Here is a 24,540-nt window from a genome sequence, read left to right as displayed (position 1 = left end):
GGGGTATTCTTTTAGAATGTTTGTTCTTCTTTCCGATATCTGATATGTCATTTCCATCAGCCCCATTACTTGTGCCGTGACGTTGCTCAACAAGCATGGCGCTGGGATGTCTCCTTGGAGCACGTGTATCTGTTCCGTTAGTCTTTGATCTTTGTATCTTAATTCCTCCTTAAATTTCCCCAGGTTGATCACTGGTCTCTTGGCCCCCCATGTGAATACTTTTACTCTAGACGGCTTCAGGGTCGGCTTTACTTTCATCTTCTCGTATTCAGAGACGCACATGATATTGCACGTTGCGCCACTGTCTAACACAAACGTGGTATCGTGTGGCCCTACTTTTATTGTGACGGACTCCGTTTTCTTTATTTTCTTTTTGTCCACCAGGCATATTACTTCGTCACGCTCTTCTTCATCATCGTCTGTGTTGACCTCTGTCATGAGGTATAGCCGCTCCGTTTTTTCTTCTCTTTCCTCGTCCTCGGATTCTGCAGACGAGCTCCTCACTCCTGTCTCGACGTGTCTGACGTCTCTGCGCGTCGACGTCCTCCCTCTGCCTGTTCTTCCACGGTTAGCTCTAAACTGCGCCCCTTGACATACGCTTGCCTAATGATCTCGTCCGTTGCATTTTCGGCACGTCTGGCCAAATGCTGGGCATGGGCCACCTCGGTGTGGGAACTCTAGTCCACATCTGTAGCACGTTCCTTCTTGTTGCTTCTTCCCCGTCTGGCCGCTTCTGTCTTGTCTCCAGTTTCCTGTTTTGTTGTTGTTGCTCGCTATCCTATTAATTTGTTCTCCACCTCTTCCTTTGCCACGCTCCATTTCTTTCGCGTGTGCTGTCGCTCGTGCTTCTGCCCTCCCTAGGGCGAGAATGTTCTCCAATGTTATTGGTTCCTTCAGTATTCGTGTTCGGAATTCTATGTCCCGACAGCCTGCGATGATCAATAGTCTTATGGCCTGTTCGTTGTCAAATTTGTCAAATGCACAGTGAGTCACCAGTTTCCTTAACCTCGTTGCGAAGTCATCTAGTGATTCCTCAGCTTGTTGGAAGGCAATCGTGAAGCTGTATCTCTCGAAGTCGACATTTCTTTGCGGATCAAACTTTTCCGTCAGGCACTTTGTTAACTTGGCATAGGTGTTAATGTCCGCAGCTGGTAGCGTTACCAACAGATCCTCGACCTCATCGCCCACATAGTTCAGGAATAGTCCTCTCATCTTGGCCTCGGTGACATCTGTTGCTTCAGCATAATTTTCAAAACGCCGAAGCCATTTCTCCCATCTTATCCCTGTTTGCGGTTCGGATAGGCTGAACGGCAGTGGTCTTCTGTATTGCGCACTTGGCTTTGGGTCTGCCATTTCTCCTTGCTTTCTGGTGTTTCCTTTGTCTATTTCCTGTGTTCTGTGCTCTTCCTGGCACTCTTTGACTATTTCCTGTGCTGTCTCTTCTTTTCTGTGCTCTTCCTGGCACTCTTTTGTTGGCTCCAGTGCTCCACTTGGCACTCTTCTCTCCTCCGTGCTCTTCCGGCACTCTTCTATTCTTTTCTGCTTTCCTCTTTCCTTTTGACCTTTTCCTTTTGCTCTTTCTCCTTTTTGTCTCTTTGTCTTCGTTTTTTTTTTTTGTTTTTTTTTTATTTCTTTATTGCCTTTTGTCTTTATCTTTTTTTTATTCCTGTGACCTGTCCTTTGCATTTATCTGTGCTTTATTCCTTATTTTCCTTCGTTTTTTAGCCCTTTCTTTGGGCAGATCGATTTTGCCTGTCCTCAAAATGGCCGCTGAGCCAATCTCTCTTCCGATTGGCTCTCTCGCCTGCTTTTAAGATGGCCGCCGACGGTCACGTGGTGCTTCGCGGCCACTGGTGAGGCCGCCTGACTCTAAGATGGCCGCCGGACCTTCCTCGCGCGCCTGTGGAAAAGTAAATTTTGCCATGTTCTGTGTCCCTACGCCTCCTCCATCATATGTTATGTGTGCATGATTAATATGCATATGTATTCCCTATGTTCGATTCAAGACGCAATTATAGTTGTGTCCACCTCTAGTATGCCAGTTTCCAGTCCTCGTGAATACTACGAATATCAGGCCTGTGTAAAGCTACGTTGCCACGTTTCCCAGTGTGCACGTTATTTCATTATAAAGTCCCCGTTTCTAGGCCTCAAAAGGGCCTGGACATCAGATTCAGCTCCTGTCTCCTGAGCCCTCGCTGAGGAGCCATCCAGCCCCCACCTGTATCCTCGACCCTTCACTTACTTCCTGCCTTGCAGTGCCCGGTCCAGCCTGGCTCTGCCTCTGAGCCTGCCAAGAGTATGTTATGGTTCCAGTTATCAGTTCAGTCCTCCTTCTCTGCATTCCTAAGCTACTGAACTGCATCAATCGTTTCCGTCATTGTCTAGCCTTCACGTCTCCATGTAAGAGAAATACTGTATTTAATGGTCATTTCATATTCCTCATCACGCACTACATGTAGAATAATGCATGTTTCAGTCTTAGAGTCTGTTAGCCTTTCCCCTCCTGACTTCTAGTTTATATCAACATGTTCTCTAAACATCAGATACTAGATACTGCTTAGGTACATGTCGCTCCGACCCTCCAGACTTCAGTCTCTGCTCCTAGCACAGAGTTCATAGCCCCAGCTTCTCCTTGTAACACGTCATTGCCAGTTTGCGCGCACCACCAGGTTAGAGGTCCCGGCTCCTTAGGTAGCCCCCTCCAATGTTTCCGCCCATTCATGACATATTCTGTTATGTTTGCATCACATGTCTATGTATACGCCCTGTTACACCCAGTTACACCTACTTTCACCCTTATCTTTCGCGACTGCTACGCGTCACGCCTCTTGCTCCACCCACTGCTACGCCTATTGCAATGTAATGCTATGTGTTTGCGTTATGTATATATGCTCATGTATTGTTATTAAAAACACACGCCGATCCTGATCCTGCCCCCGGCAGCGCTGCCATCCTATTCCTGTGCAGGTTGTCCTGTTCCTGTCCTTATGCTGTATTAAACCTGCAAAACTCCTACTACCTCGAATTTTGACTCTTATTTATTGAGCTATCTGTTATTCATTTATGCATTTAAAAATAGGGTATTATTTATTTATTTACCACATAATGGCGCCCGAATAGGGACTTGCCCTTTCCCCACGCGCCGGTGAAGCCACGCCGGCCCCCTGACCCTCTGCAGCCGTGACGGAACCATACCGTGCACATGCAGATATTTCTGCTTCAAGTATCCCTCAGGCCCACGGAGGAAACGGAGGAGGCGGTCCAGCATCCAGACGAGGCGGTGGAGGAATGCGGCGAGTCCCGACCAGAGCCCAAGCCAAGAGTCCAAGGTCCGAGGTATCCAGAGGTCCACCCGTAACTGAAGTCCGAAGTCCGTCGTCGTCGAAGCAGTCCAGTCCAGTCCGAGGCCTTCCGTTCTTGCTGCCCGGTGAGTACCATTACTGGGGTAGTATCTAGACAGGGTCAATCTAATTGACTCTGGTCCGTGGGTTGGTGGTACCCAGACACACAAACGAAGTGTCCACTTCGGTGGATACGGGTCCTGACGTGTCTCTTTATGAGACCGGTAAGTTTCGTACTGTTTCAGCAGTGCATCTAGTTTCTGTTCTAGTCAGTTCAGTTCTCGAGAAGAAATTCATGCATTCTGTTTTCCTGTAGCCAGTATTCCAGGTGGTATTCTGTTCGAACTGTTATTCATAATGTTCTTCATGTATCTTGATGTTGTGGTATGAGTGAGAAGTGATTTTCGTGTTTATTGTGTACTGTATTGTGTCTAGATTATAGTTCAGTCATGCCGCTCTTTTCGAAATTACGTCAGTTAAAAACCAGAAAAGGTCTGCTGGAAGCAGCAGTTCCTGTCCCGCCTAGGGACAGTCCAGGTCACTTTATGTATCAGAAGCATGGCATAAGCGCCATATTATATCTAGATTTATGGGTAGAGTATACCAAGGAGCTAGAAGAAAAGTATAGATGGCCCGTATCAGGTACGTGGGATGCCGAGTGCATCATGAGAGTAGAAGAGGCATTATGGAAAAAGAAAGCCAGACAATCACAGAAAGATGCCATCGAGCTATGGCGTAAAGAAGCTCATAAAAGAACCGAAAAAGAAATCAGAAAGTCAGAATTAAGTAGAGAATCTTCAGAACGAGCACAAGAAAAAGAATTAATCGAGATAGGTGAACAAGTTAGAACTGAGCAATCAGACAGACAGAGGAATGCCCTCATTAAGGGTATGTACCCTCTTCTTGCCGAGGGCCTGCCAAAAGCGCCCCCGGAGGCATCTAGCAACTTTCCGCCACCATTAGTTCCGATCAAGTTACGTCACAAACAGACCGCAGCTGATATTTTCATCTCGTCCTATTTGGACGACACAGTCCCGGAATATGCAAATCCTGTTCCTGCTCCGCCAGTCCCTGTAAATCAGGTAATTCCTGCTCCTCCAGACACCGGGGTACCCTTTGCAGTCCCCCCGGTTCAGCCCGCCATACAAGTCCAGCCCGCATTCCAATTTCCCACCCTGCCAGGACGAAAAGCATCAGTTGATGATTCTAGTCTAGGGGCCGCAGGAGGAGGTCCTCCTCGAACCCCGCCGCCACATAAGCGTTTAGATGCAGCCGCATTACATATGCAAGCGTCACAACGTACGCCTAGACTGTCCGTTGCAGAAATAAGAAAATCCCTTGCCGAATGCTGTTATGACCCAGTCCCAGGCGAAGATGATATGGTTTTATATTCATTACGTGTAAGAAATGTGGCCGAGTATCTAGTCACCCTACCAGATATGAAGGAAGATCTAGACAGAATATATCGTTTCATCCGTACAGGGGAAGATCCAGAAAGCATTAGCGACGTCATGTCCCACAGGAAAGCTGAGACCCAGCTCATGGTATTAAAATTTCTGATTAATTGTCTAATAAGAGAACAAGATTACCCGTCCAAAAATCCGGCCGAAATGAAAGCCCTGATGAAGTGGAGTAATAGTATAGCCGAGGGTAAGCATAAGACTATCAGTGCTATGGAGAGTATGTACAAGAAAATCCGTAGAGAAATAATGAAGATACACGAACAACGTAAAGCAGCACAAGTAAGCGAGAAAGAAAGTAACTCTGATCCTGAAGAGGTAGAGGTAGAGGACGAGAATTCCGCCAGAATAGCGTATGTAGGAAAATCTAGATTTCCAAATCGCCATTCACGTCTAGAACCCAAGTCTACTTTCCATCATCCAGTACCAGATCAAGGTTCTCTAGAACAAGTATTTCAAGCTACCGATCACATTCTGAAATCACGAATCGGTTACAGCGAGTTAAGTACTATGCATGAACAAGAACTAGCCCGATCGGCAGTCCGATGGATTACTGATTCTACCACTTTTCCAGACGAAATAGTGGCACAGATGTTCCTGAAATTGCCCCCAGCCGAGCAGCGACTGGTGGGTATGTATATGATCCAGCACCTCATTACTCTGTATGAGGGTCAGCACTCCGATCCAGGTCCGCTACATGATATCCTGAACGAGTTACTCCAGTATAGATGGAGAGGTCTAGGTACCGATTTAATTAGTGTCATTCTAGAACAACGCCACAAATATAGAACGTTTCTGAACCCGCATTTTGTTCATGTCTCACCCCCAGAAAGTAAACCATTTTACATAGACAGACAGAATCCGTTACGAGAAGTCCACCCGGTTAGAGGAACGGGTGGCGAAATGCAACGAGTGTTTGTATACACTCCGATCACGAAGATGGAACTTCTAGAGATGAAGAAATTAATTCCCTGTCATGACAAAGATCCAGCAGGGTTCCATAGAGAATTAAAAGACATGCTCCGTATGGGAGAATACACGTACCCAGATATAATTAAAATGTTAAAAGTTCTGTTGCCCGCAGGGGTGTATGAAAAGCTCAAGGAAAAAGACTGGGAGGTGGGAGAGAAAAAGATCGATTGGGCAGTCCTAGAAGCTGAAGATAAGATACGAGTACCAGGTACCGGTCTCGGAGATAAATGTAAAGAATTACCTGAATTATTGATTCAAGTTTTACCCAGATTATTAACAACTAAAAAGGAAGACTGGGATGCAATCTCAGCCTGTAAACAGAAACAAGACGAAGATATTAGTGATTTTTATTCTAGATTTGAGAAGTGTTTTAGCATTAACAGTGGTCTCAAGACGAGTAGTGAGTCATACCCTCACCTTTTTGTCACTAAATTAGTCGAGAATTCAAGTCCACCAATTAAAAATCGAGTTCTGAAAGTCGAAAGTACCTGGCAAGCTAATACCCCGTCCCAAATGTTGCAAATGCTCCAATACCACCAGAATAGAATCAGGGAAGAACAAGAACACGAGAGAAAACGTATGAAAGATACGAAAATGAAAGTACTAGTTGCACAATCTGTTCCTCAAGACAGTCAGAAGAGGGGTCCGAATCAAGTCAGTCATCCTGCAGCTCCCGTTAAAGGGAACTGCAATTATTGTAAACAGCCAGGTCATTTTATAAACGAGTGTGCAGTTCTGAAACACAACATAGCTACCGGTAAGACTAAAGAAAGACCACGTCCGCCTAGACAGGAACAAGTTTCACAGACTCCTCAGCCACAGAATGCACCACAGACAGGTACAGCACCGCAGCCTATTGCTGCAACACAGCATGTTACATCGCAGATGTACCAGTATGCACAGTCTGAGTATCCAGAGTACCAGCAGTATTCATGAAACAGCCTAGAGAGGGAGGTAGGCTTGCCTCTCATCGAGATACCTGTAGACCAAGAAGGTCCCTATGTTCATAGTCAAGTATTAGGGAAAGACAGAAAGTTTTTGATTGATACAGGGGCAAGTAGGACCACAATTAGTCACGCCGAAGTTCCAGGGGCTCCGCTCTCAGGCTCAAGCAATGTTTCCCTTGGATTTTCAGGAAAACCTATCGTAAATGAGATTTCAAAGCCAGTTACTCTAGAAGTAGGTCCATTGTCCCGCACTACTGATCTGTTACTTACTAAGTCATGTCCGGAAAATCTACTAGGCATTAAGACACTGAAAGAATTAGGTGCAGTTATATGCTGTTCCCCAGAGGGAATACGATTGTTCCTACGTGACTTTAAGGGTCACTATGTATTACGAGATTTTGATCCGAGATTGTCTAATGTCCCGCAGCATTTATGGGCGCAAGGTCCAACTGATGTAGGATACATGCAAATCACACCCCATCGTGTGACTCTCAAGCCAGGTGTAGTGTTACCACGAATCAGACAGTATAGATTGCCACCGGAGGCTGTAGCAGCCTTATCCAAAATCATTGACGAGCTCATGGCTCAAGGAGTAGTTGTAGAAACTGACTCCAATGTATGCAATTCTCCGATCATTCCAGTCATGAAACGTACTGATCCAAATGCACCCCCGGTATATCGATTAGTGATTGACCTACGAGAACTTAATAAATGTATTATTCCTCAGTATCCAGTTGTCCCAGATATCTCGTCCCTATTAACAGCTATTGATTCCGAAGCCACATTCTTTACTGTAATCGACCTTAAGAATGCATTTTTTAGTGTTCCCATTCATCCAGACAGCCAGTTTCTTTTCGGATTTTGTTTAAATGGAAGGAGCTATATGTTCACACGAGCTCCTCAAGGTTTCACAGAAAGTCCTAGTATTTACAGTCAAGCACTTAAGAGACAACTAGACAACATTCACATGCCAACTGACACTGCCCTGCTCCAGTATGTCGATGATCTACTGATCACAGCCCGTTCTGAACGTGCTTGCGAGCAAGCATCCCTTACAGTCTTGTATTTCCTAGCCGAGATGGGGCACAAGGTGTCCCCTTCTAAGCTTCAATTCTGTGTCCAGCAAGTGGTATACTTAGGACACTTACTGTCCAAGAGGGGTAGGCAGTTGACACCTGACCGTATCCAGTTAATAGCGAGTCTTCCTCAGCCCAAGACCCAGAAGGAGGTACGTGCTTTTATCGGCCTTACTTCTTATTGCAGACAATGGATTCCGCAGTATGCATTTCTAGCCAAACCACTGATACAGTTAACGACACAGGAGGCAGCCGTATTGACTGTTCTCCCTTGGACATCTGAACATACACTTAGTTTCAATGAGTTAAAGAAAGCCCTATGTCAAGCTCCAGTTCTAGCTACACCGAACTACAGTAAGCCTTTTACACTTTTCGTTACTGAACGCGAAGGTACAGCATTATCTGTTCTTACACAAGATCAAGCAGGACAATACAAGCCATGTGCTTATTTTTCGAGCACATTAGATCCTGTAGCCCAGGCTCTGCCTGCGTGCCTCAAGTCAGTTGCAGCCACAGCACTAGCTATCAGACAAAGTGATTCCATAGTTTTAGGACACTCCCTGACAGTACATTTCCACACTCCGTGGAAGTTCTTTTAAATCGAACACAAACTCAGCACTTGACAATTGCACGTTTAACTGGTTATGAATTAACACTGTTTCAGCCACACATAGAAATCAGACGCTGCAACGTCCTTAATCCTGCTACACTGTTACCATCAGTTAATTCAAATTCTACCGCACACGACTGTGTGGAAGTAGTTAACATTACGACTAAACCAAGACAAGATCTGACAGATATTCCACTACCAGATCCCGACCTGACACTTTATGTGGATGGTTCATGCATGAGAACTAGTACAGGAGAACTAGTCGCCGCGTATGCAGTGACTACTGACACTGAAGTTATAGAGACACACCGCATTGACACTCTGTCCGCTCAAGCAGCAGAGCTAGTTGCTCTGACACAAGCCTGCATATACGCCAAGAACCAGAAAGTTAATGTTTACACGGATTCACGCTACGCATTTGGAGTCGTCCACGACTTCGGAGTGCTCTGGCAGGAGAGAGGTTTCATGACTTCTCATGGAACCAAGATTCAGCATGGTCTCCTTATTCAAGCTCTGTTAGACGCAATACATTTACCGACATCCATTGCTATCATGAAATGCAAAGCACATACGAAAGTTACTGACATTATTTCCCAAGGTAATGATCTAGCAGATCGCACAGCCAAGCTTACAGCACAGACTCCAGACATTCAAGTTAATCCGACACAGACACATACTCCAGATCCGACTACATGTATGACAGTTAAGGACCCTACACAAGATGTCATAGACATACAGTTACATGCTACTCCTGAAGAAATTAAGAAATGGTCCGAACAAGGAGGGGTCCAGACAGATCAAGGATGGTTAACGAAGGGTAGAGCCACATGGTTTCTCCCCGACTCTATGGTTCAAGTCATTATTAATACCGCACATAGTCCAGCACATTTAGGAGAAAAAGCTATGTTAGACAGTATCCAGAACATTTGGTTCAATAAACATTTACGAGCTGCAGCCAAGCAGAAAGTCCGTACCTGTATGATATGTTGTCAGTTTAATCCAGGTAAAAGTGTCCCGGTGGAACAAGGTGGATTCCAGCCTCCTGACCACCCTTTTGAAGTCCTCCAGATGGATTATATTCAGATGGAGCGATGTCGAGGTTTCAAGTATGTCCTTGTAGTTGTATGCGCTTTGTCCAGGTGGACAGAAGCATATCCAGTCCCAGATTACACAGCGGCGACCACTGCCAAGCAGCTGGTTCGTGAGTTCTTCCCTCGTTATGGACTCCCTAGAGTCGTATATTCTGATAACGGCCAGCCATTCTCATCTGAGTTGATGAAGCACGTTTCCCTGTTGTTAGGGTACCAGTGGAAGTTTCATTGTGTACGCCATCCTGAAGCAGCTGGTCTCGTAGAGAGACATAATCAGACCCTGAAAATCCGCATCGCCAAAGTTTGTAAAGAGAAAGGTGTGGACTGGCTAGTAGCTCTGCCAGTCGCTTTATTTTATATGCGCATGGTCGCACATTCCAGATCAGGTCTGTCCCCGTACGAGGTCGTATTTGGCCGCCCCCCTAACATGTGGGGTACACCTAGACCCCGAAGTATTACCGATGTTTCAAGTAATATGCTGACAGATTACCTAGCTTCCTTGATGTCTGCCCTCAACTCATGTCGTTCACAGGTTGCCGCCGCATTTCCAGACAATACCGAGGTGGCACCGCATGAAATCGTTCCAGGATCCATGGTGATGGTGAGGAATTTTGACAGATCAAGTCCGCTGGAGCCTCGCTGGAAAGAGCCCCGACAAGTCCTCCTCACCACCCGTACAGCCGTGAAGTTGGAAGGTCGCAAAGGCTGGGTGCACCTTTCTCATATAAAACAGTTTAATGGACTGAAACCCGTCTTAAAGAACATTTCCCAGGATTTGAAAGATTGCCAAAGCATTGTTCTCAAGGACTGTCCCGCAAATGACAATGTTACTACACCCCCCCTGTTAGAGAAAACTCCGCAACAGGAGTATAAGTCGAAACTTCGGTCTAGTAAAATAAGTCAGTCAGTTTGATTGTCTAAGTCCTCCCCTAGGTGAAACGGTTAGACTGTTTCTGACATGTATAAAATAGACCCCCATAGTGAGAGAGTTAGTCAAAACTCAATCCGATGTATCGTTTTTCTAAGTTTCATATTATTTCTCAGCATTATGATTTCCTGCACCAGTTATGCGTTTTACCTGTATCTTCCAGTTCCTCATGTAAATAAGCCTTCTAATGTTACAGTAGAGCACACGTTTAGTGATCTGCCTCCTCATGAACTCTCTTACCGCCTCGCTATGCGAAATAATACTTTTATCGTCATGTTACATTACTGACACCAGACCAGCAATGTCACTAATTGTTGGGTGTGTGGTCGACTCCCCCCTTTCCAGACACCGAAAGGAGTTCTGCCACTCTTTCCTTATCCTTTTTCACATAATGGTTCGTGTGGAGCATGGTCCACGTTAACGTCATCTTCAACAGATATGTCTTTTCTTAACAGTACATGTTTCCCAGACAAGCAAGGTCTCCCTCACCGAACAGGTTTAGATCTAGAAAACGAAGTGTATAATTTAGGTAACTATTCGTCGAATTTTATGGTCCTGAATGTTCAGTCTGATACCACTCCAGACTTACCTGCTATTTCAGTATTGCCAGTCAAAGGTGAATTATGTGTCCGAAATTATGGTTCTGTACATGTAGGACATAGTGATTGTACTACTATTGTCAAGTATAGTGACAGTGGGAAATCTATTTTCAAAGCTTCACGTCATTCCTATTTTATTTGTGGTCAAACTGCATATGTCCGTCTGCCCCTCGATTGGGAGGGAACCTGTTACATTGCCTTCCTACTGCCACCTGTTTTCCTAGCCCCATCTGATTATCACAGAAACACACATCTAGTACACATTAGACATAGAAGGGAGTCCCCAATTGTCGATTATACTGAAACTGCTCTAGAACAGTATACAGATTTCAATAGAGGTTTCTTCTTCTTTATAGGACCTATCCAGAATAGTAAACTGATCCGTAGGTTAACAAGAACCCTTGAAGCTGTAGTAAATGAGACTGCCTCTGCTCTAGGTAACTTAACCGAAGAACAATCTGCTATGAGATTTGTCGTTTTACAGAATCGTCTCGTCCTTGACGTCATACTGGCCGATAGGGGCGGGGCCTGTAGAGTCATCGGATCTAGTTGCTGCATTTTCATTCCAAATAACGCGCCGTCTGTTTATTCAGCTATAACCAGACTTCATAAAATTGCCCATCTGATACACCAAGATCCAGGCACCTGGACATGGTCCGGTTGGTTCTGGAATATAATTTCCGCATGGGGATGGAGAATATTGTCCTTCCTAGGTATTGCAGTAGCGATCATATTCAGCTGCTGTCTCTGTATACAATGTGGCCCTGCGATTTGCGGCATTTGTGCTACCTCTTGTATTCCTAGTCCCAAGTCCCGTTCCAGGATAATTCGAGACGAACAAATGATACTGTATGAAATGATAGATGGTATCATGAATATTGATGTTTCCTGATGGAAACGTAGTGACAAGGAGGGAATGTGGAAAAGTAAATTTTGCCATGTTCTGTGTCCCTACGCCTCCTCCATCATATGTTATGTGTGCATGATTAATATGCATATGTATTCCCTATGTTCGATTCAAGACGCAATTATAGTTGTGTCCACCTCTAGTATGCCAGTTTCCAGTCCTCGTGAATACTACGAATATCAGGCCTGTGTAAAGCTACGTTGCCACGTTTCCCAGTGTGCACGTTATTTCATTATAAAGTCCCCGTTTCTAGGCCTCAAAAGGGCCTGGACATCAGATTCAGCTCCTGTCTCCTGAGCCCTCGCTGAGGAGCCATCCAGCCCCCACCTGTATCCTCGACCCTTCACTTACTTCCTGCCTTGCAGTGCCCGGTCCAGCCTGGCTCTGCCTCTGAGCCTGCCAAGAGTATGTTATGGTTCCAGTTATCAGTTCAGTCCTCCTTCTCTGCATTCCTAAGCTACTGAACTGCATCAATCGTTTCCGTCATTGTCTAGCCTTCACGTCTCCATGTAAGAGAAATACTGTATTTAATGGTCATTTCATATTCCTCATCACGCACTACATGTAGAATAATGCATGTTTCAGTCTTAGAGTCTGTTAGCCTTTCCCCTCCTGACTTCTAGTTTATATCAACATGTTCTCTAAACATCAGATACTAGATACTGCTTAGGTACATGTCGCTCCGACCCTCCAGACTTCAGTCTCTGCTCCTAGCACAGAGTTCATAGCCCCAGCTTCTCCTTGTAACACGTCATTGCCAGTTTGCGCGCACCACCAGGTTAGAGGTCCCGGCTCCTTAGGTAGCCCCCTCCAATGTTTCCGCCCATTCATGACATATTCTGTTATGTTTGCATCACATGTCTATGTATACGCCCTGTTACACCCAGTTACACCTACTTTCACCCTTATCTTTCGCGACTGCTACGCGTCACGCCTCTTGCTCCACCCACTGCTACGCCTATTGCAATGTAATGCTATGTGTTTGCGTTATGTATATATGCTCATGTATTGTTATTAAAAACACACGCTGATCCTGCCCCCGGCAGCGCTGCCATCCTATTCCTGTGCAGGTTGTCCTGTTCCTGTCCTTATGCTGTATTAAACCTGCAAAACTCCTACTACCTCGAATTTTGACTCTTATTTATTGAGCTATCTGTTATTCATTTATGCATTTAAAAATAGGGTATTATTTATTTATTTACCACACGCCTATTGGCTCTCCCGCCTGCCCTCAAGATGGCCGCCGAGACTCTCGTGCTCTCGCGAGAGCTCGCGGCAAACGCGGCAAAGTTCCTCTTCCTCTCGCGCTTTGGGCTTGGCACAGCGCTTACCGGCAGTCGTTCTTCGCAGCGGCCGGGGTGGGCTCCCGCGTCGCTGCGCTCCTGTCCCTCGGCGCTCTGTCTTCTCGGCGCTGGTTCTCCTGGGCACACCACGGTCTCGACGAGATGCGCTCGACCTCCACGTCACGCTGGTCGATATCCCGACTTCGTCGCCAGTTGTCGCATCGTTCAGACCAACCACACAGGAGACGGTAGGGTGCTTTGGAGTGTTCTTTATTTGCATGCAGGTATCGTCATTACATCATTGGGGTGAGCTCCTGGACCCCTTACCTCCCACGTCCCAGTCCTGCTGCAGAGTGTCCCTGACCTCCGCCCCTTGACCGGATGTGGTGTCCGGTGTCCTTGTTCCCCTGACCCTGGGTTCCAGGGTCCTAGTGCCATCCTGTGGGCACGACAACACCCATGTCCTCCAGGCGAGTGATCCCTGACCCCTGCCCCTTGACTGGATGTGGTGTCCGGTGTCCCTGTTCCCCTGACCCTGAGCCCCAGGGTCCTAGTGCCATCATGTGGGCACGACAGTATCCTCGGTGCACTGATGAAGGGTTCCCGCTGCCTCCCTCCCCGCAGCTCCATGGCAAGAGTATCAGATCACGCATGCAGTTCTATCTCACCTGCAGTCATGCACATGCTGCAGCTGTTTCACATGCAGTCTCGGGTCACACATACATTGCTGTTTTACCTGCTATCTCAGGTCACACATGCATTGCTGTTTCACCTGCAGTCCCAGGTCACACTCAAACACACACATGCATTGCTGTTTCACCTGCACTCCCAGGGCACACACAAACACACACATGTATTGCTGTTTCCTCTGCAGTCCCAGGTCACACACAAACACACACATGCTTTGCTGTTTCACCTGCAGTCCCAGGCCACACACAAACACACACATGCATTGCTGTTTCACCTGCAGTCCCAGGTCACACACAAACACACACATGCAGTGCTGTTTCACCTGCAATCTCTGGTCACCCATGCCTTGCTGTTTTACTAGCAGTTGTCTCAGGTCACACATACAACTGTCTTTCACCTGCAGTCATGGGTCACACATGCATTGCTGTTTCACCTGCAGTTGTCTCATCTCACACATACACATGTAATGCTGCTTCATTTGCAGTCACAGGTCACACATACCATGTTGTTTCACTAGTAGTAGGAGTCTCTGGTCACGCATATGTACATGAAGCGCTGTTTTACTTGCAGTCTCGGGTCATCACACATCCATTGCCGTTTCTCCTGCAGTCCCAGGTCACACACACACATGCCACGCTGTTTCACCTGCAGTCTCAGATCAAGCATATATTGCTGTTTCACCTACGGTATCATCTGCAGTCCCATGTCTCACCCACACATGCAGTACTGTTTCGCCTGCAGTCTCTGGTCACACACGTCTTCCTGTTTCACTAGCTGTCGTCGCAGGTAGCACAAACACACATTCAACTCAGTTTCGCCTTCAGTCTCAGGTCATCACACATACATGGCTATTCCACCCGCAGTCTTGGATCGCACATGCAATGCTGTTTCACCTGCAGTCTCGGTCCCTTACACATGCATTGCTGTTTCACTCGCAGTCTCAGGTCACACAAGCCTTGCTGTTTCACCAGCAGTCGTCTCAGGTCGCACATACATGCAGTGCTGTTTCTCCTGCAGTCTCGGTCCCTTACACATGCATTGCTGTTTCACTCGCCGTCCCAGGTCACACATGCCTTGCTGTTTCAACAGCAGTCCCAGGTCACAGTCAAACACACACATGCCTTGCTGTTTCACCTGCAGTCACAGGTCACAGTCAAACACACACATGCATTGCTGTTTCACCTGCAGTCACAGGTCACTCACAAACACACATGCATTGCTGTTTCACCTGCAGTCACAGGTCACAGTCAAACACACACATGCATTGCTGTTTCACCTGCAGTCACAGGTCACTCACAAACACACATGCATTGCTGTTTCACCTGCAGTCACAGGTCACAGTCAAACACACACATGCATTGCTGTTTCACCTGCAGCCTCAGGTCACACACAAACACACACATGCATTGCTGTTTCACCTGCAGTCCCAGGCCACACACAAACACACACATGCATTGCTGTTTCACCTGCAGTCACAGGTCACTAACAAACACACATGCATTGCTGTTTCACCTGCAGTCCCAGGCCACACACAAACACACATGCATTGCTGTTTTACCTGCAGTCTCAGGCCACACATGCCTTGCTGTTTCACCAGCAGTCGTCTCAGGTCGCACATACATGCAGCGCTGTTTCACCTGCAGTCTCGGTCCTTTACACATGCAGTGTTGTTTCACCGGCAGTCTCGGTCCCTCACACATCCAGTGCTGTTCTACCTGCAGTCTCAGGCCACACATGCCTTGCTGTTTCACTAGCAGTTGTCTCAGGTCATACATGCAACCCTGTTTCAACTGCAGTCTCGAGTCATACATCGCTTGGGCTTTTGCCTCCTCGCACACGTCTAGCTGTACTGTCAATCGTGCGGCTGCCTCCACCGCAGCCTCAGGGCTCAATCGCAATGTTACTACTGTTGTCCCATACGAGCTGTGGTAGCAGATCACACATGCAGTGTGCGATCCCTGTGCCCTGGTAACACTCGCTGTCCGTGACCTGGGGAGTAGCGAGGGAGATGGGCACTGTAACGACAGTAACATCATCCCAGGGCGAATGAGTGCAGGAAGTTGCAGGAGGGGGAGGGCTGCGCTGCAAACGGTGTCCCGTCGCCAAGAGGAGGGAAAGGGTTGGAAAAGAGCGGGCAGTGCCCCGGGCAGCGAGGGAGTGTGAGTGCAGAGGGAGGATAGGGCGACACAGGAGCAAGGAGTGCCGAGAGCCTGCATCACTCACTCGGAGAACGGCAGACACCATGAGCGGCAGGCGGCCCGGGGTCCGAGGCAGGCGGAGGAAGACGGACGTGCACTCCCAGGTATAACGACCTGCCGTGGGGCCGGGGGGCACCGGGAGGGGCGCAGGGGAGCACTGCAGGTAGACCTAGGGCACGCAGGGCAGAACTTGGAAGCATGCAAGAGGACCAATATCTCGTCAATGCATTTTCCCCATTAATCTACTTGTGAGCGGAAGAACTTTTAAAACATGAGCAAGATAACCTTTTCACTTTAATCGGCAGCATTCGCGCAGGATTTGAGCAAATATGAAATGCTCATTCAGTGTGAACTGTGCGCATGATTTAGGACTGTGCACAGGGAATTGTGTCCCACGTAGAGGAGATGGGCCGGTAGGAACAGGTGTGGCGTGGAGGCTTGCTGCTGGAACCTATGGGGTTAACTACACTTTCCTCGCGGTCGCGGAGAGCATTCACCGGAGAGCACGGGCTGTGATTTCCACTCACGCTCGCTTGTTCAGCGTTTGAGAGCAGCAGCAGCAGCTCGCCTTTACAAAATAAATTACCCATCTTTGTTCCCCTCGAGGAAATGCAGTTTATTGTGGTTAATCTGACGGGACGACTTCAACTCCGTGTGCTTGAATATTAAGAAGTTACTGTATCTCTTAAGGAGTCACGTCGCGCACGCGTACTAGCGAGCCAACTGAACCTTCCCGCCCCCCGTCCACGTTGCCAGGGCGACGGCTTCCCTATGCCTCTGTCTATCAGCTAGCTCTCTGGAAGTGGGTTGGTGACCCTTGCAGCGTCAAGCTCTTTTATTTTTCAGTTTTTTTGTGCAGATGGGCACGGTATCTACCTATATGTGTGTGTGGTGTTGTGTTCGACACCCTAGCAGTGTATTTAGACAAAGAAAGTCTTACCCAGGGCTTTAAGTGGACCGGCAGTTATTTATTTATTTTATTTATTTATTATTTTATCCGTTTTTATATAGCGCGGACTTTACCCGAAGGTGTCAGAGCGCTTCACAATAGGAACAGTAGTGAAACATGAGGAAAAATTACAAGTGAGCATGTTACAAAAGCAAACGTTAAGTTACATAAGGCAATAGTGACAATTGTGCATGTATCGAGCAAACAAAATGCAAGAGGTAGCAAACGATTCGTTACAAGAGGAAAAAAAGTGACGTGTGTATGTTAAAAAAGCGTACAAAGTACAAGAAGACGTATAATACTGGAATAAATGGCAGACTCTCAAACCACAATAACACATTGGGAAGGCACTTCTATAGTCATGTAGAACAGAATTTCCTATAATGGAAGGACTTCCTTCAGATAATAGAGAGGGCGTGAATTAAATTTGGAAGTGTCTTTGAAGGAGGAGAGCTTTGAGGTCAGTTTTGAAGGCCTGGGAAGAGGTGGTGGTCCGGAACTGAGGCGGAAGTGAGTTCCAGATTCTCACTGCGTTGCCTGAAAAGGATTGGGCCATCGACCTTTCCTTCTTAAAAGTGGGAGGTTCAAGCAATAGATTTTTCGAATTACGTGATGGTCTAGAGCAGGGGTACTCAAAGTACGGCCCGCGGGCCAGTAGCGGCCCGGCAAGCCTTCCCTGGCGGCCCGCAGAGCTTGAGACACATCGCACCTGTGTGTGCTGTGTGTGTTTTGTTTTTTTACTTCAGCAAACACCTCGCTGAGCAGCAGAGCGAGTCAGAGACACTGCTCTGTGGGGGCCCGGGCGATTCCAGCCACAGTCAAGAGTGGAGCTGCAGGGGCGCTAAGAGGTGAACAAAGCCTCATTAACAAACAAATGGTTTTTTAAAGACGTGTTAAGTACTGGGGTGCCCGGGAGGCTGTGTCAGCCAGGCTGACGCACAGGGGAGAGGGGGTGGGAGGGGGGAGGTGAGAGGACAGCAGGAACTGAGAGCTGGGTGAGGTGGGAGGGCAGCGCAGGGAGTGAGAGCCCGGGTGAGGGAGGTGGAGGGCAGAGCAGGGAGGAGTGAGAGCCTGGGTGAGGGAGGTGGAGGGCAGCGCAGGGAGTGAGAGCCCGGGTGAGGGAGGTGGAGGGCAGCAGGGAGTGAGAGCCCGGGTGAGGGAGGTGAAGGGCAGAGCAGGGAGGAGTGAGAGCCTGGGTGAGGGAGGTGGAGGGCAGCGCAGGGAGTGAGAGCCCGGGTGAGGGAGGTGGAGGGCAGCAGGGAGTGAGAGCCTGGGTGAGGGAGGTGGAGGGCAGCAGGAAGTGAGAGCCTGGGTGAGGGAGGTGGAAGGCAGCAGGGAGTGAGAGCCTGGGTGAGGGAGGTGGAGGGCAGAGCAGGGAGTGAGAGCCCGGGTGAGGGAGGTGGAGGGCAGAGCAAGGAGGAGTGAGAGCCCGGGTGAGGGAGGTGGAGGGCAGAGCAGGGAGTGAGAGCCCGGGTGAGGGAGGTGGAGGGCAGAGCAGGGAGTGAGAGCCCGGGTGAGGGAGGTGGAGGGCAGAGCAGGGAGGAGTGAGAGCCTGGGTGAGGGAGGTGGAGGGCAGAGCAGGGAGGAGTGAGAGCCCGGGTGAGGGAGGTGGAGGGCAGAGCAGGGAGGAGTGAGAGCCCGGGTGAGGGAGGTGGAGGGCAGAGCAGGGAGTGAGAGCCCGGGTGAGGGAGGTGGAGGGCAGCAGGGAGTGAGAGCCTGGGTGAGGGAGGTGGAGGGCAGAGCAGGGAGGAGTGAGAGCCCGGGTGAGGGAGGTGGAGGGCAGAGCAGGGAGTGAGAGCCCGGGTGAGGGAGGTGGAGGGCAGCAGGGAGTGAGAGCCTGGGTGAGGGAGGTGGAGGGCAGCAGGGAGTGAGGCCTGGGTGAGGGAGGTGGAAGGCAGAGCAGGGAGTGAGAGCCTGGGTGAGGGAGGTGGAGGGCAGAGCAGGGAGTGAGAGCCCAGGTGAGGGAGGTGGAGGGCAGAGCAGGGAGGAGTGAGAGCCCGGGTGAGGGAGGTGGAGGGCAGAGCAGGGAGGAGTGAGAGCCCGGGTGAGGGAGGTGGAGGGCAGAGCAGGGAGGAGTGAGAGCCCGGGTGAGGGAGGTGGAGGGCAGAGCAGGGAGGAGTGAGAGCCCGGGTGAGGGAGGTGGAGGGCAGAGCAGGGAGTGAGAGCCCGGGTGAGGGAGGTGGAGGGCAGCAGGGAGTGAGAGCCTGGGTGAGGGAGGTGGAGGGCAGAGCAGGGAGTGAGAGCCCGGGTGAGGGAGGTGGAGGGCAGCAGGGAGTGAGAGCCTGGGTGAGGGAGGTGGAGGGCAGCAGGGAGTGAGGCCTGGGTGAGGGAGGTGGAAGGCAGCAGGGAGTGAGAGCCTGGGTGAGGGAGGTGGAGGGCAGAGCAGGGAGTGAGAGCCCGGGTGAGGGAGGTGGAGGGCAGAGCAGGGAGGAGTGAGAGCCCGGGTGAGGGAGGTGGAGGGCAGAGCAGGGAGGAGTGAGAGCCTGGGTGAGGGAGGTGGAGGGCAGAGCAGGGAGTGAGAGCCCGGGTGAGGGAGGTGGAGGGCAGAGCAGGGAGGAGTGAGAGCCCGGGAGGGAGGTGGAGGGCAGAGCAGGGAGGAGTGAGAGCCCGGGTGAGGGCGGTGGAGGGCAGAGCAGGGAGTGAGAGCCCGGGTGAGGGAGGTGGAGGGCAGAGCAGGGAGGAGTGAGAGCCTGGGTGAGGGAGGTGGAGGGCAGAGCAGGGAGTGAGAGCCCGGGTGAGGGAGGTGGAGGGCAGAGCAGGGAGGAGTGAGAGCCCGGGTGAGGGAGGTGGAGGGCAGAGCAGGGAGGAGTGAGAGCCCGGGTGAGGGCGGTGGAGGGCAGAGCAGGGAGTGAGAGCCTGGGTGAGGGAGGTGGAGGGCAGCAGGGAGTGAGAGCCTGGGTGAGGGAGGTGGAGGGCAGCAGGGAGTGAGAGCCTGGGTGAGGGAGGTGGAGGGCAGCAGGGAGTGAGAGCCTGGGTGAGGGAGGTGGAGGGCAGCAGGGAGTGAGAGCCCGGGTGAGGGAGGTGGAGGGTAGAGCAGGGAGTGAGAGCCCGGGTGAGGGAGGTGGAGGGCAGCAGGGAGTGAGAGCCTGGGTGAGGGAGGTGGAGGGTAGAGCAGGGAGGAGTGAGAGCCCGGGTGAGGGAGGTGGAGGGCAAAGGAGGGAGTGAGAGCCGGGTGAGGTGACAGAGGGCAGCAGGGAGTAAGAGCCGGGTGTTGTGAGACAGATAGAGATAGAGACAGATAAAGACATATAGAGACAGATAGAGGCAGATAGAGGCAGAGACAGAGACAGGGACAGACGGAGCTAGATAGGGTCAGAGACAGGGACAGACGGAGACAGACAGCGATAGAGACAGACAGCGATAGAGACAGACAGCGATAGAGACAGACAGAGAGAGAGAGACAGAGGGAGACAGAGAGAGACAGAGGGAGAGAGGGAGACAGAGAGAGACAGAGGGAGAGAGGGAGACAGAGAGAGACAGAGGGAGAGAGGGATACAGAGAGAGACAGAGGGAGAGAGGGAGACAGACATAGGAAGGGATGGAGACAGACAGAGGGAGACAGAGGGAGAGAGGGAGACAGACATAGGAAGGGATGGAGACAGACTGAGAGAGACAGACAGAGGGAGACAGACAGAGGGAGACAGACAGAGGGAGACAGACAGAGGGAGACAGACAGAGGGAGACAGACAGAGGGAGACAGAGGGAGAGAGGGAGAGAGAGAGACAGACAAAGGGAGGGAGACAGACAGAGGGAGACAGACAGAGGGAGACAGACAGAGGGAGACAGACAGAGGGAGACAGACAGAGGGAGACAGACAGAGGGAGAGGGAGAGAGAGAGACAGACAAAGGGAGGGAGACAGACAGAGGGAGGGAGACAGAGGGAGGGACACAGAGGGAGACAGACAGAGGGAGACAGACAGACAGAGGGAGGGAGACAGACAAAGGGAGGGAGACAGACAGAGGGAGGGAGACAGACAAAGGGAGGGAGACAGACAGAGGGAGGGAGACAGACAGAGGGAGGGAGACAGAGGGAGAAAGGGAGACAGAGGGAGACAGAGGGAGAGAGGGAGACAGACATAGGAAGGGATGGAGACAGACTGAGAGAGACAGACAGAGGGATACAGACAGAGGGAGACAGACAGAGGGAGACAGACAGAGGGAGACAGACAGAGGGAGACGGAGACAGAGGGAGAGAGAGAGAGAGAGACAGACAAAGGGAGGGAGACAGACAGAGGGAGGGAGACAGACAGAGGGAGGGAGACAGACAGAGGGAGGGAGACAGACAGAGGGAGGGAGACAGACAGAGGGAGGGAGACAGAGGGAGGGAGACAGACAGAGGGAGGGAGACAGACAGAGGGAGGGAGACAGACAGAGGGAGGGAGACAGACAGAGGGAGGGAGACAGACAGAGGGAGGGAGACAGACAGAGGGAGGGAGACAGACAGAGGGAGGGAGACAGACAGAGGGAGGGAGACAGACAGAGGGAGGGAGACAGACAGAGGGAGAAAGGGAGACAGACAGAGGGAGACAGAGGGAGAGAGGGAGACAGACATAGGAAGGGATGGAGACAGACTGAGAGAGACAGACAGAGGGAGACAGACAGAGGGAGACAGACAGAGGGAGACAGACAGAGGGAGACAGACAGAGGGAGAGGGAGACAGAGGGAGAGAGAGAGACAGACAGAGGGAGGGAGACAGACAGAGGGAGGGAGACAGACAGAGGGAGGGAGACAGACAGAGGGAGGGAGACAGACAAAGGGAGGGAGACAGACAGAGGGAGGGAGACAGACAGAGGGAGGGAGACAGACAGAGGGAGGGAGACAGACAGAGGGAGGGAGACAGACAAAGGGAGGGAGACAGACAGAGGGAGGGAGACAGACAGAGGGAGGGAGACAGACAAAGGGAGGGAGACAGACAGAGGGAGGGAGACAGACAGAGGGAGGGAGACAGACAGAGGGAGGGAGACAGACAGAGGGAGGGAGACAGACAGAGGGAGGGAGACAGACAAAGGGAGGGAGACAGACAGAGGGAGGGAGACAGACAGAGGGAGGGAGACAGACAGAGGGAGGGAGACAGACAGAGGGAGGGAGACAGACAGAGGGAGGGAGACAGAGGGAGGGAGACAGACAGAGGGAGGGAGACAGACAGAGGGAGGGAGACAGACAAAGGGAGGGAGACAGACAGAGGGAGGGAGACAGACAGAGGGAGGGAGACAGACAGAGGGAGGGAGACAGACAGAGGGAGGGAGACAGACAGAGGGAGGGAGACAGACAGAGGGAGAAAGGGAGACAGACATAGGAAGGGATGGAGACAGACTGAGAGAGACAGACAGAGGGAGACAGACAGAGGGAGACAGACAGAGGGAGACAGACAGAGGGAGACAGACAGAGGGAGAGGGAGACAGAGGGAGAGAGAGAGACAGACAGAGGGAGGGAGACAGACAGAGGGAGGGAGACAGACAGAGGGAGGGAGACAGACAGAGGGAGGGAGACAGACAAAGGGAGGGAGACAGACAGAGGGAGGGAGACAGACAGAGGGAGGGAGACAGACAGAGGGAGGGAGACAGACAGAGGGAGGGAGACAGACAAAGGGAGGGAGACAGACAGAGGGAGGGAGACAGACAGAGGGAGGGAGACAGACAGAGGGAGGGAGACAGACAGAGGGAGAGAGGGAGACAGACATAGGAAGGGATGGAGACAGACTGAGAGAGACAGACAGAGGGAGACAGACAGAGGGAGACAGACAGAGGGAGACAGACAGAGGGAGACAGACAGAGGGAGAGGGAGACAGAGGGAGAGAGAGAGACAGACAGAGGGAGGGAGACAGACAGAGGGAGGGAGACAGACAGAGGGAGGGAGACAGACAGAGGGAGGGAGACAGACAAAGGGAGGGAGACAGACAGAGGGAGGGAGACAGACAGAGGGAGGGAGACAGACAGAGGGAGGGAGACAGACAGAGGGAGGGAGACAGACAAAGGGAGGGAGACAGACAGAGGGAGGGAGACAGACAGAGGGAGGGAGACAGACAAAGGGAGGGAGACAGACAGAGGGAGGGAGGCAGACAAAGGGAGGGAGACAGACAGAGGGAGGGAGACAGACAGAGGGAGGGAGACAGACAGAGGGAGGGAGACAGAGGGAGGGATGGAGACAGAGAGGGAGACAGAGGGAGACAGACAGAGGGAGAGAGAGAGTCAGACAGAGGGAGGTAGACAGACAGAGGGAGGGAGACAGACAGAAAGACAGATGAAGGGAGGGAGACAGAGGGAGGGAGGGAGACAGAGGGAGGGAGACAGAGGGAGGCAGAGGGATAGAGGGAGACAGACAGAGGGAGATAGACAGAGGGAGGGAGACAGAGGGACAGAGGGAAGGAGACAGAGGGAGGGAGATAGACAGAGGGAGGGAGACAGACAGACAGAGGGAGGGAGACAGACAGACAGAGGGAGGGAGACAGACAGAGGGAGTGTGACAGAAAGACAGAGGGAGGCAGACAGAGGGAGGGAGACAGACAGACAGAGGGAGGGAGGGAGACGGAGGGAGGGAGGGAGACTGACAGAGGGCAGACGGAGGGAGGGAGACAGAGGGAGATGGACAGTGGGACACAGAGGGAGACAGATGGAGGGAGACGGACAGAGGGAAGGAAAGAGAGGGATGGAGACAGAGAGAAAAAGAGAGGTAAGACAGAGAGACAGAGGGAGAGAGAGAGAGAGATAGGAGGGAGGGAGAGATAGGGAGAGAGAGAGAGAGAGAGAGAGAGAGAGAAAGAGAGATGTGTGTGTATGCTGGTCTGTTGGCTCAGTGGATGAACGCGTCAGCTGCAGGTGCCTGTGTCCAACTTCATGGTCACAGTTTTTTCTTTCTAGCCCCGCCCCCTCCCCCAGTGACCCCGCCCCCACCGGTGCGGCCCTCGGCCACAAACCACACTGTAAATTTGGCCCCCGAGAGAAAGTTTGTGAGTACCCATGGTCTAGAGCCTCCAGAGAGTTTCAGTTTATTCGCCAGGTAGCGAGGAGAGGAGGAGTGTAAGGCTTTGTGGGTGATACAGGCAGTCTTGTAGATAGATCTTGCCTCGATGGGAAGCCAACGGAAGGTGGATAAAATGGGTGTGATGTGGTCGCTTCTTTTGGCCCCATATATGAAACGAGCTGCTGAATGGAGAACAGATTTAAGGGGGGACAGGTGGGATTTGGGGAGGCCAGTAGGAAGAGAGTTGCAGTAGTCCAGTCTGGAGAGAACCAGCGATTGGACCAGGGAATTAAGGTCATGCTCCGGCAAGAAGTGACGAATCCCCCAAAGAAGGCGCAGTTGGTATCGAGCAGACTTTGCAATGGAATTTATGTGGGAGATTAGATTGAGTTTTGTGTCGAGTATGACACCAAGGGATTTTGTGCTATCGACAATGATGGGTTTATTGTTAAGTACATCCATCTGATCCATCCATGATTGAACAGGGGGAGGAGAAAGTGAGGAGGAGAGGGGGAAGAATTCAGTTTTA

At 50.9% G+C, this 24,540-nt stretch overlaps 1 protein-coding gene across 3 annotated transcripts in view; it reads left to right on the top strand.

The window, feature by feature from the left end:
* The window catches only part of TSGA10 (testis specific 10), a 529,263-nt gene that overhangs the window by 72,610 nt on the left and 432,113 nt on the right, over positions 1-24,540 (top strand). For 2 of the 3 annotated variants that reach the window (XM_078658209.1, XM_078658207.1), the window contains exon 1: positions 16,072-16,206. The exons of the other annotated variant lie outside the window; for it this stretch is intronic. In XM_078658209.1, coding sequence (XP_078514335.1) covers positions 16,147-16,206 — 60 coding nt within the window. In that variant the 5' untranslated portion in view covers positions 16,072-16,146. Of the gene's footprint in view, positions 1-16,071; positions 16,207-24,540 lie in introns of those variants that run through there. 3 annotated transcript variants of the gene reach the window in all.

Source organism: Lissotriton helveticus, chromosome 8 (genome assembly GCF_964261635.1).
Source record: "Lissotriton helveticus chromosome 8, aLisHel1.1, whole genome shotgun sequence".
NCBI classification, from domain to species: Eukaryota; Metazoa; Chordata; class Amphibia; order Caudata; family Salamandridae; genus Lissotriton; species Lissotriton helveticus.
This window is presented reverse-complemented; position numbering and strand designations above follow the sequence as displayed.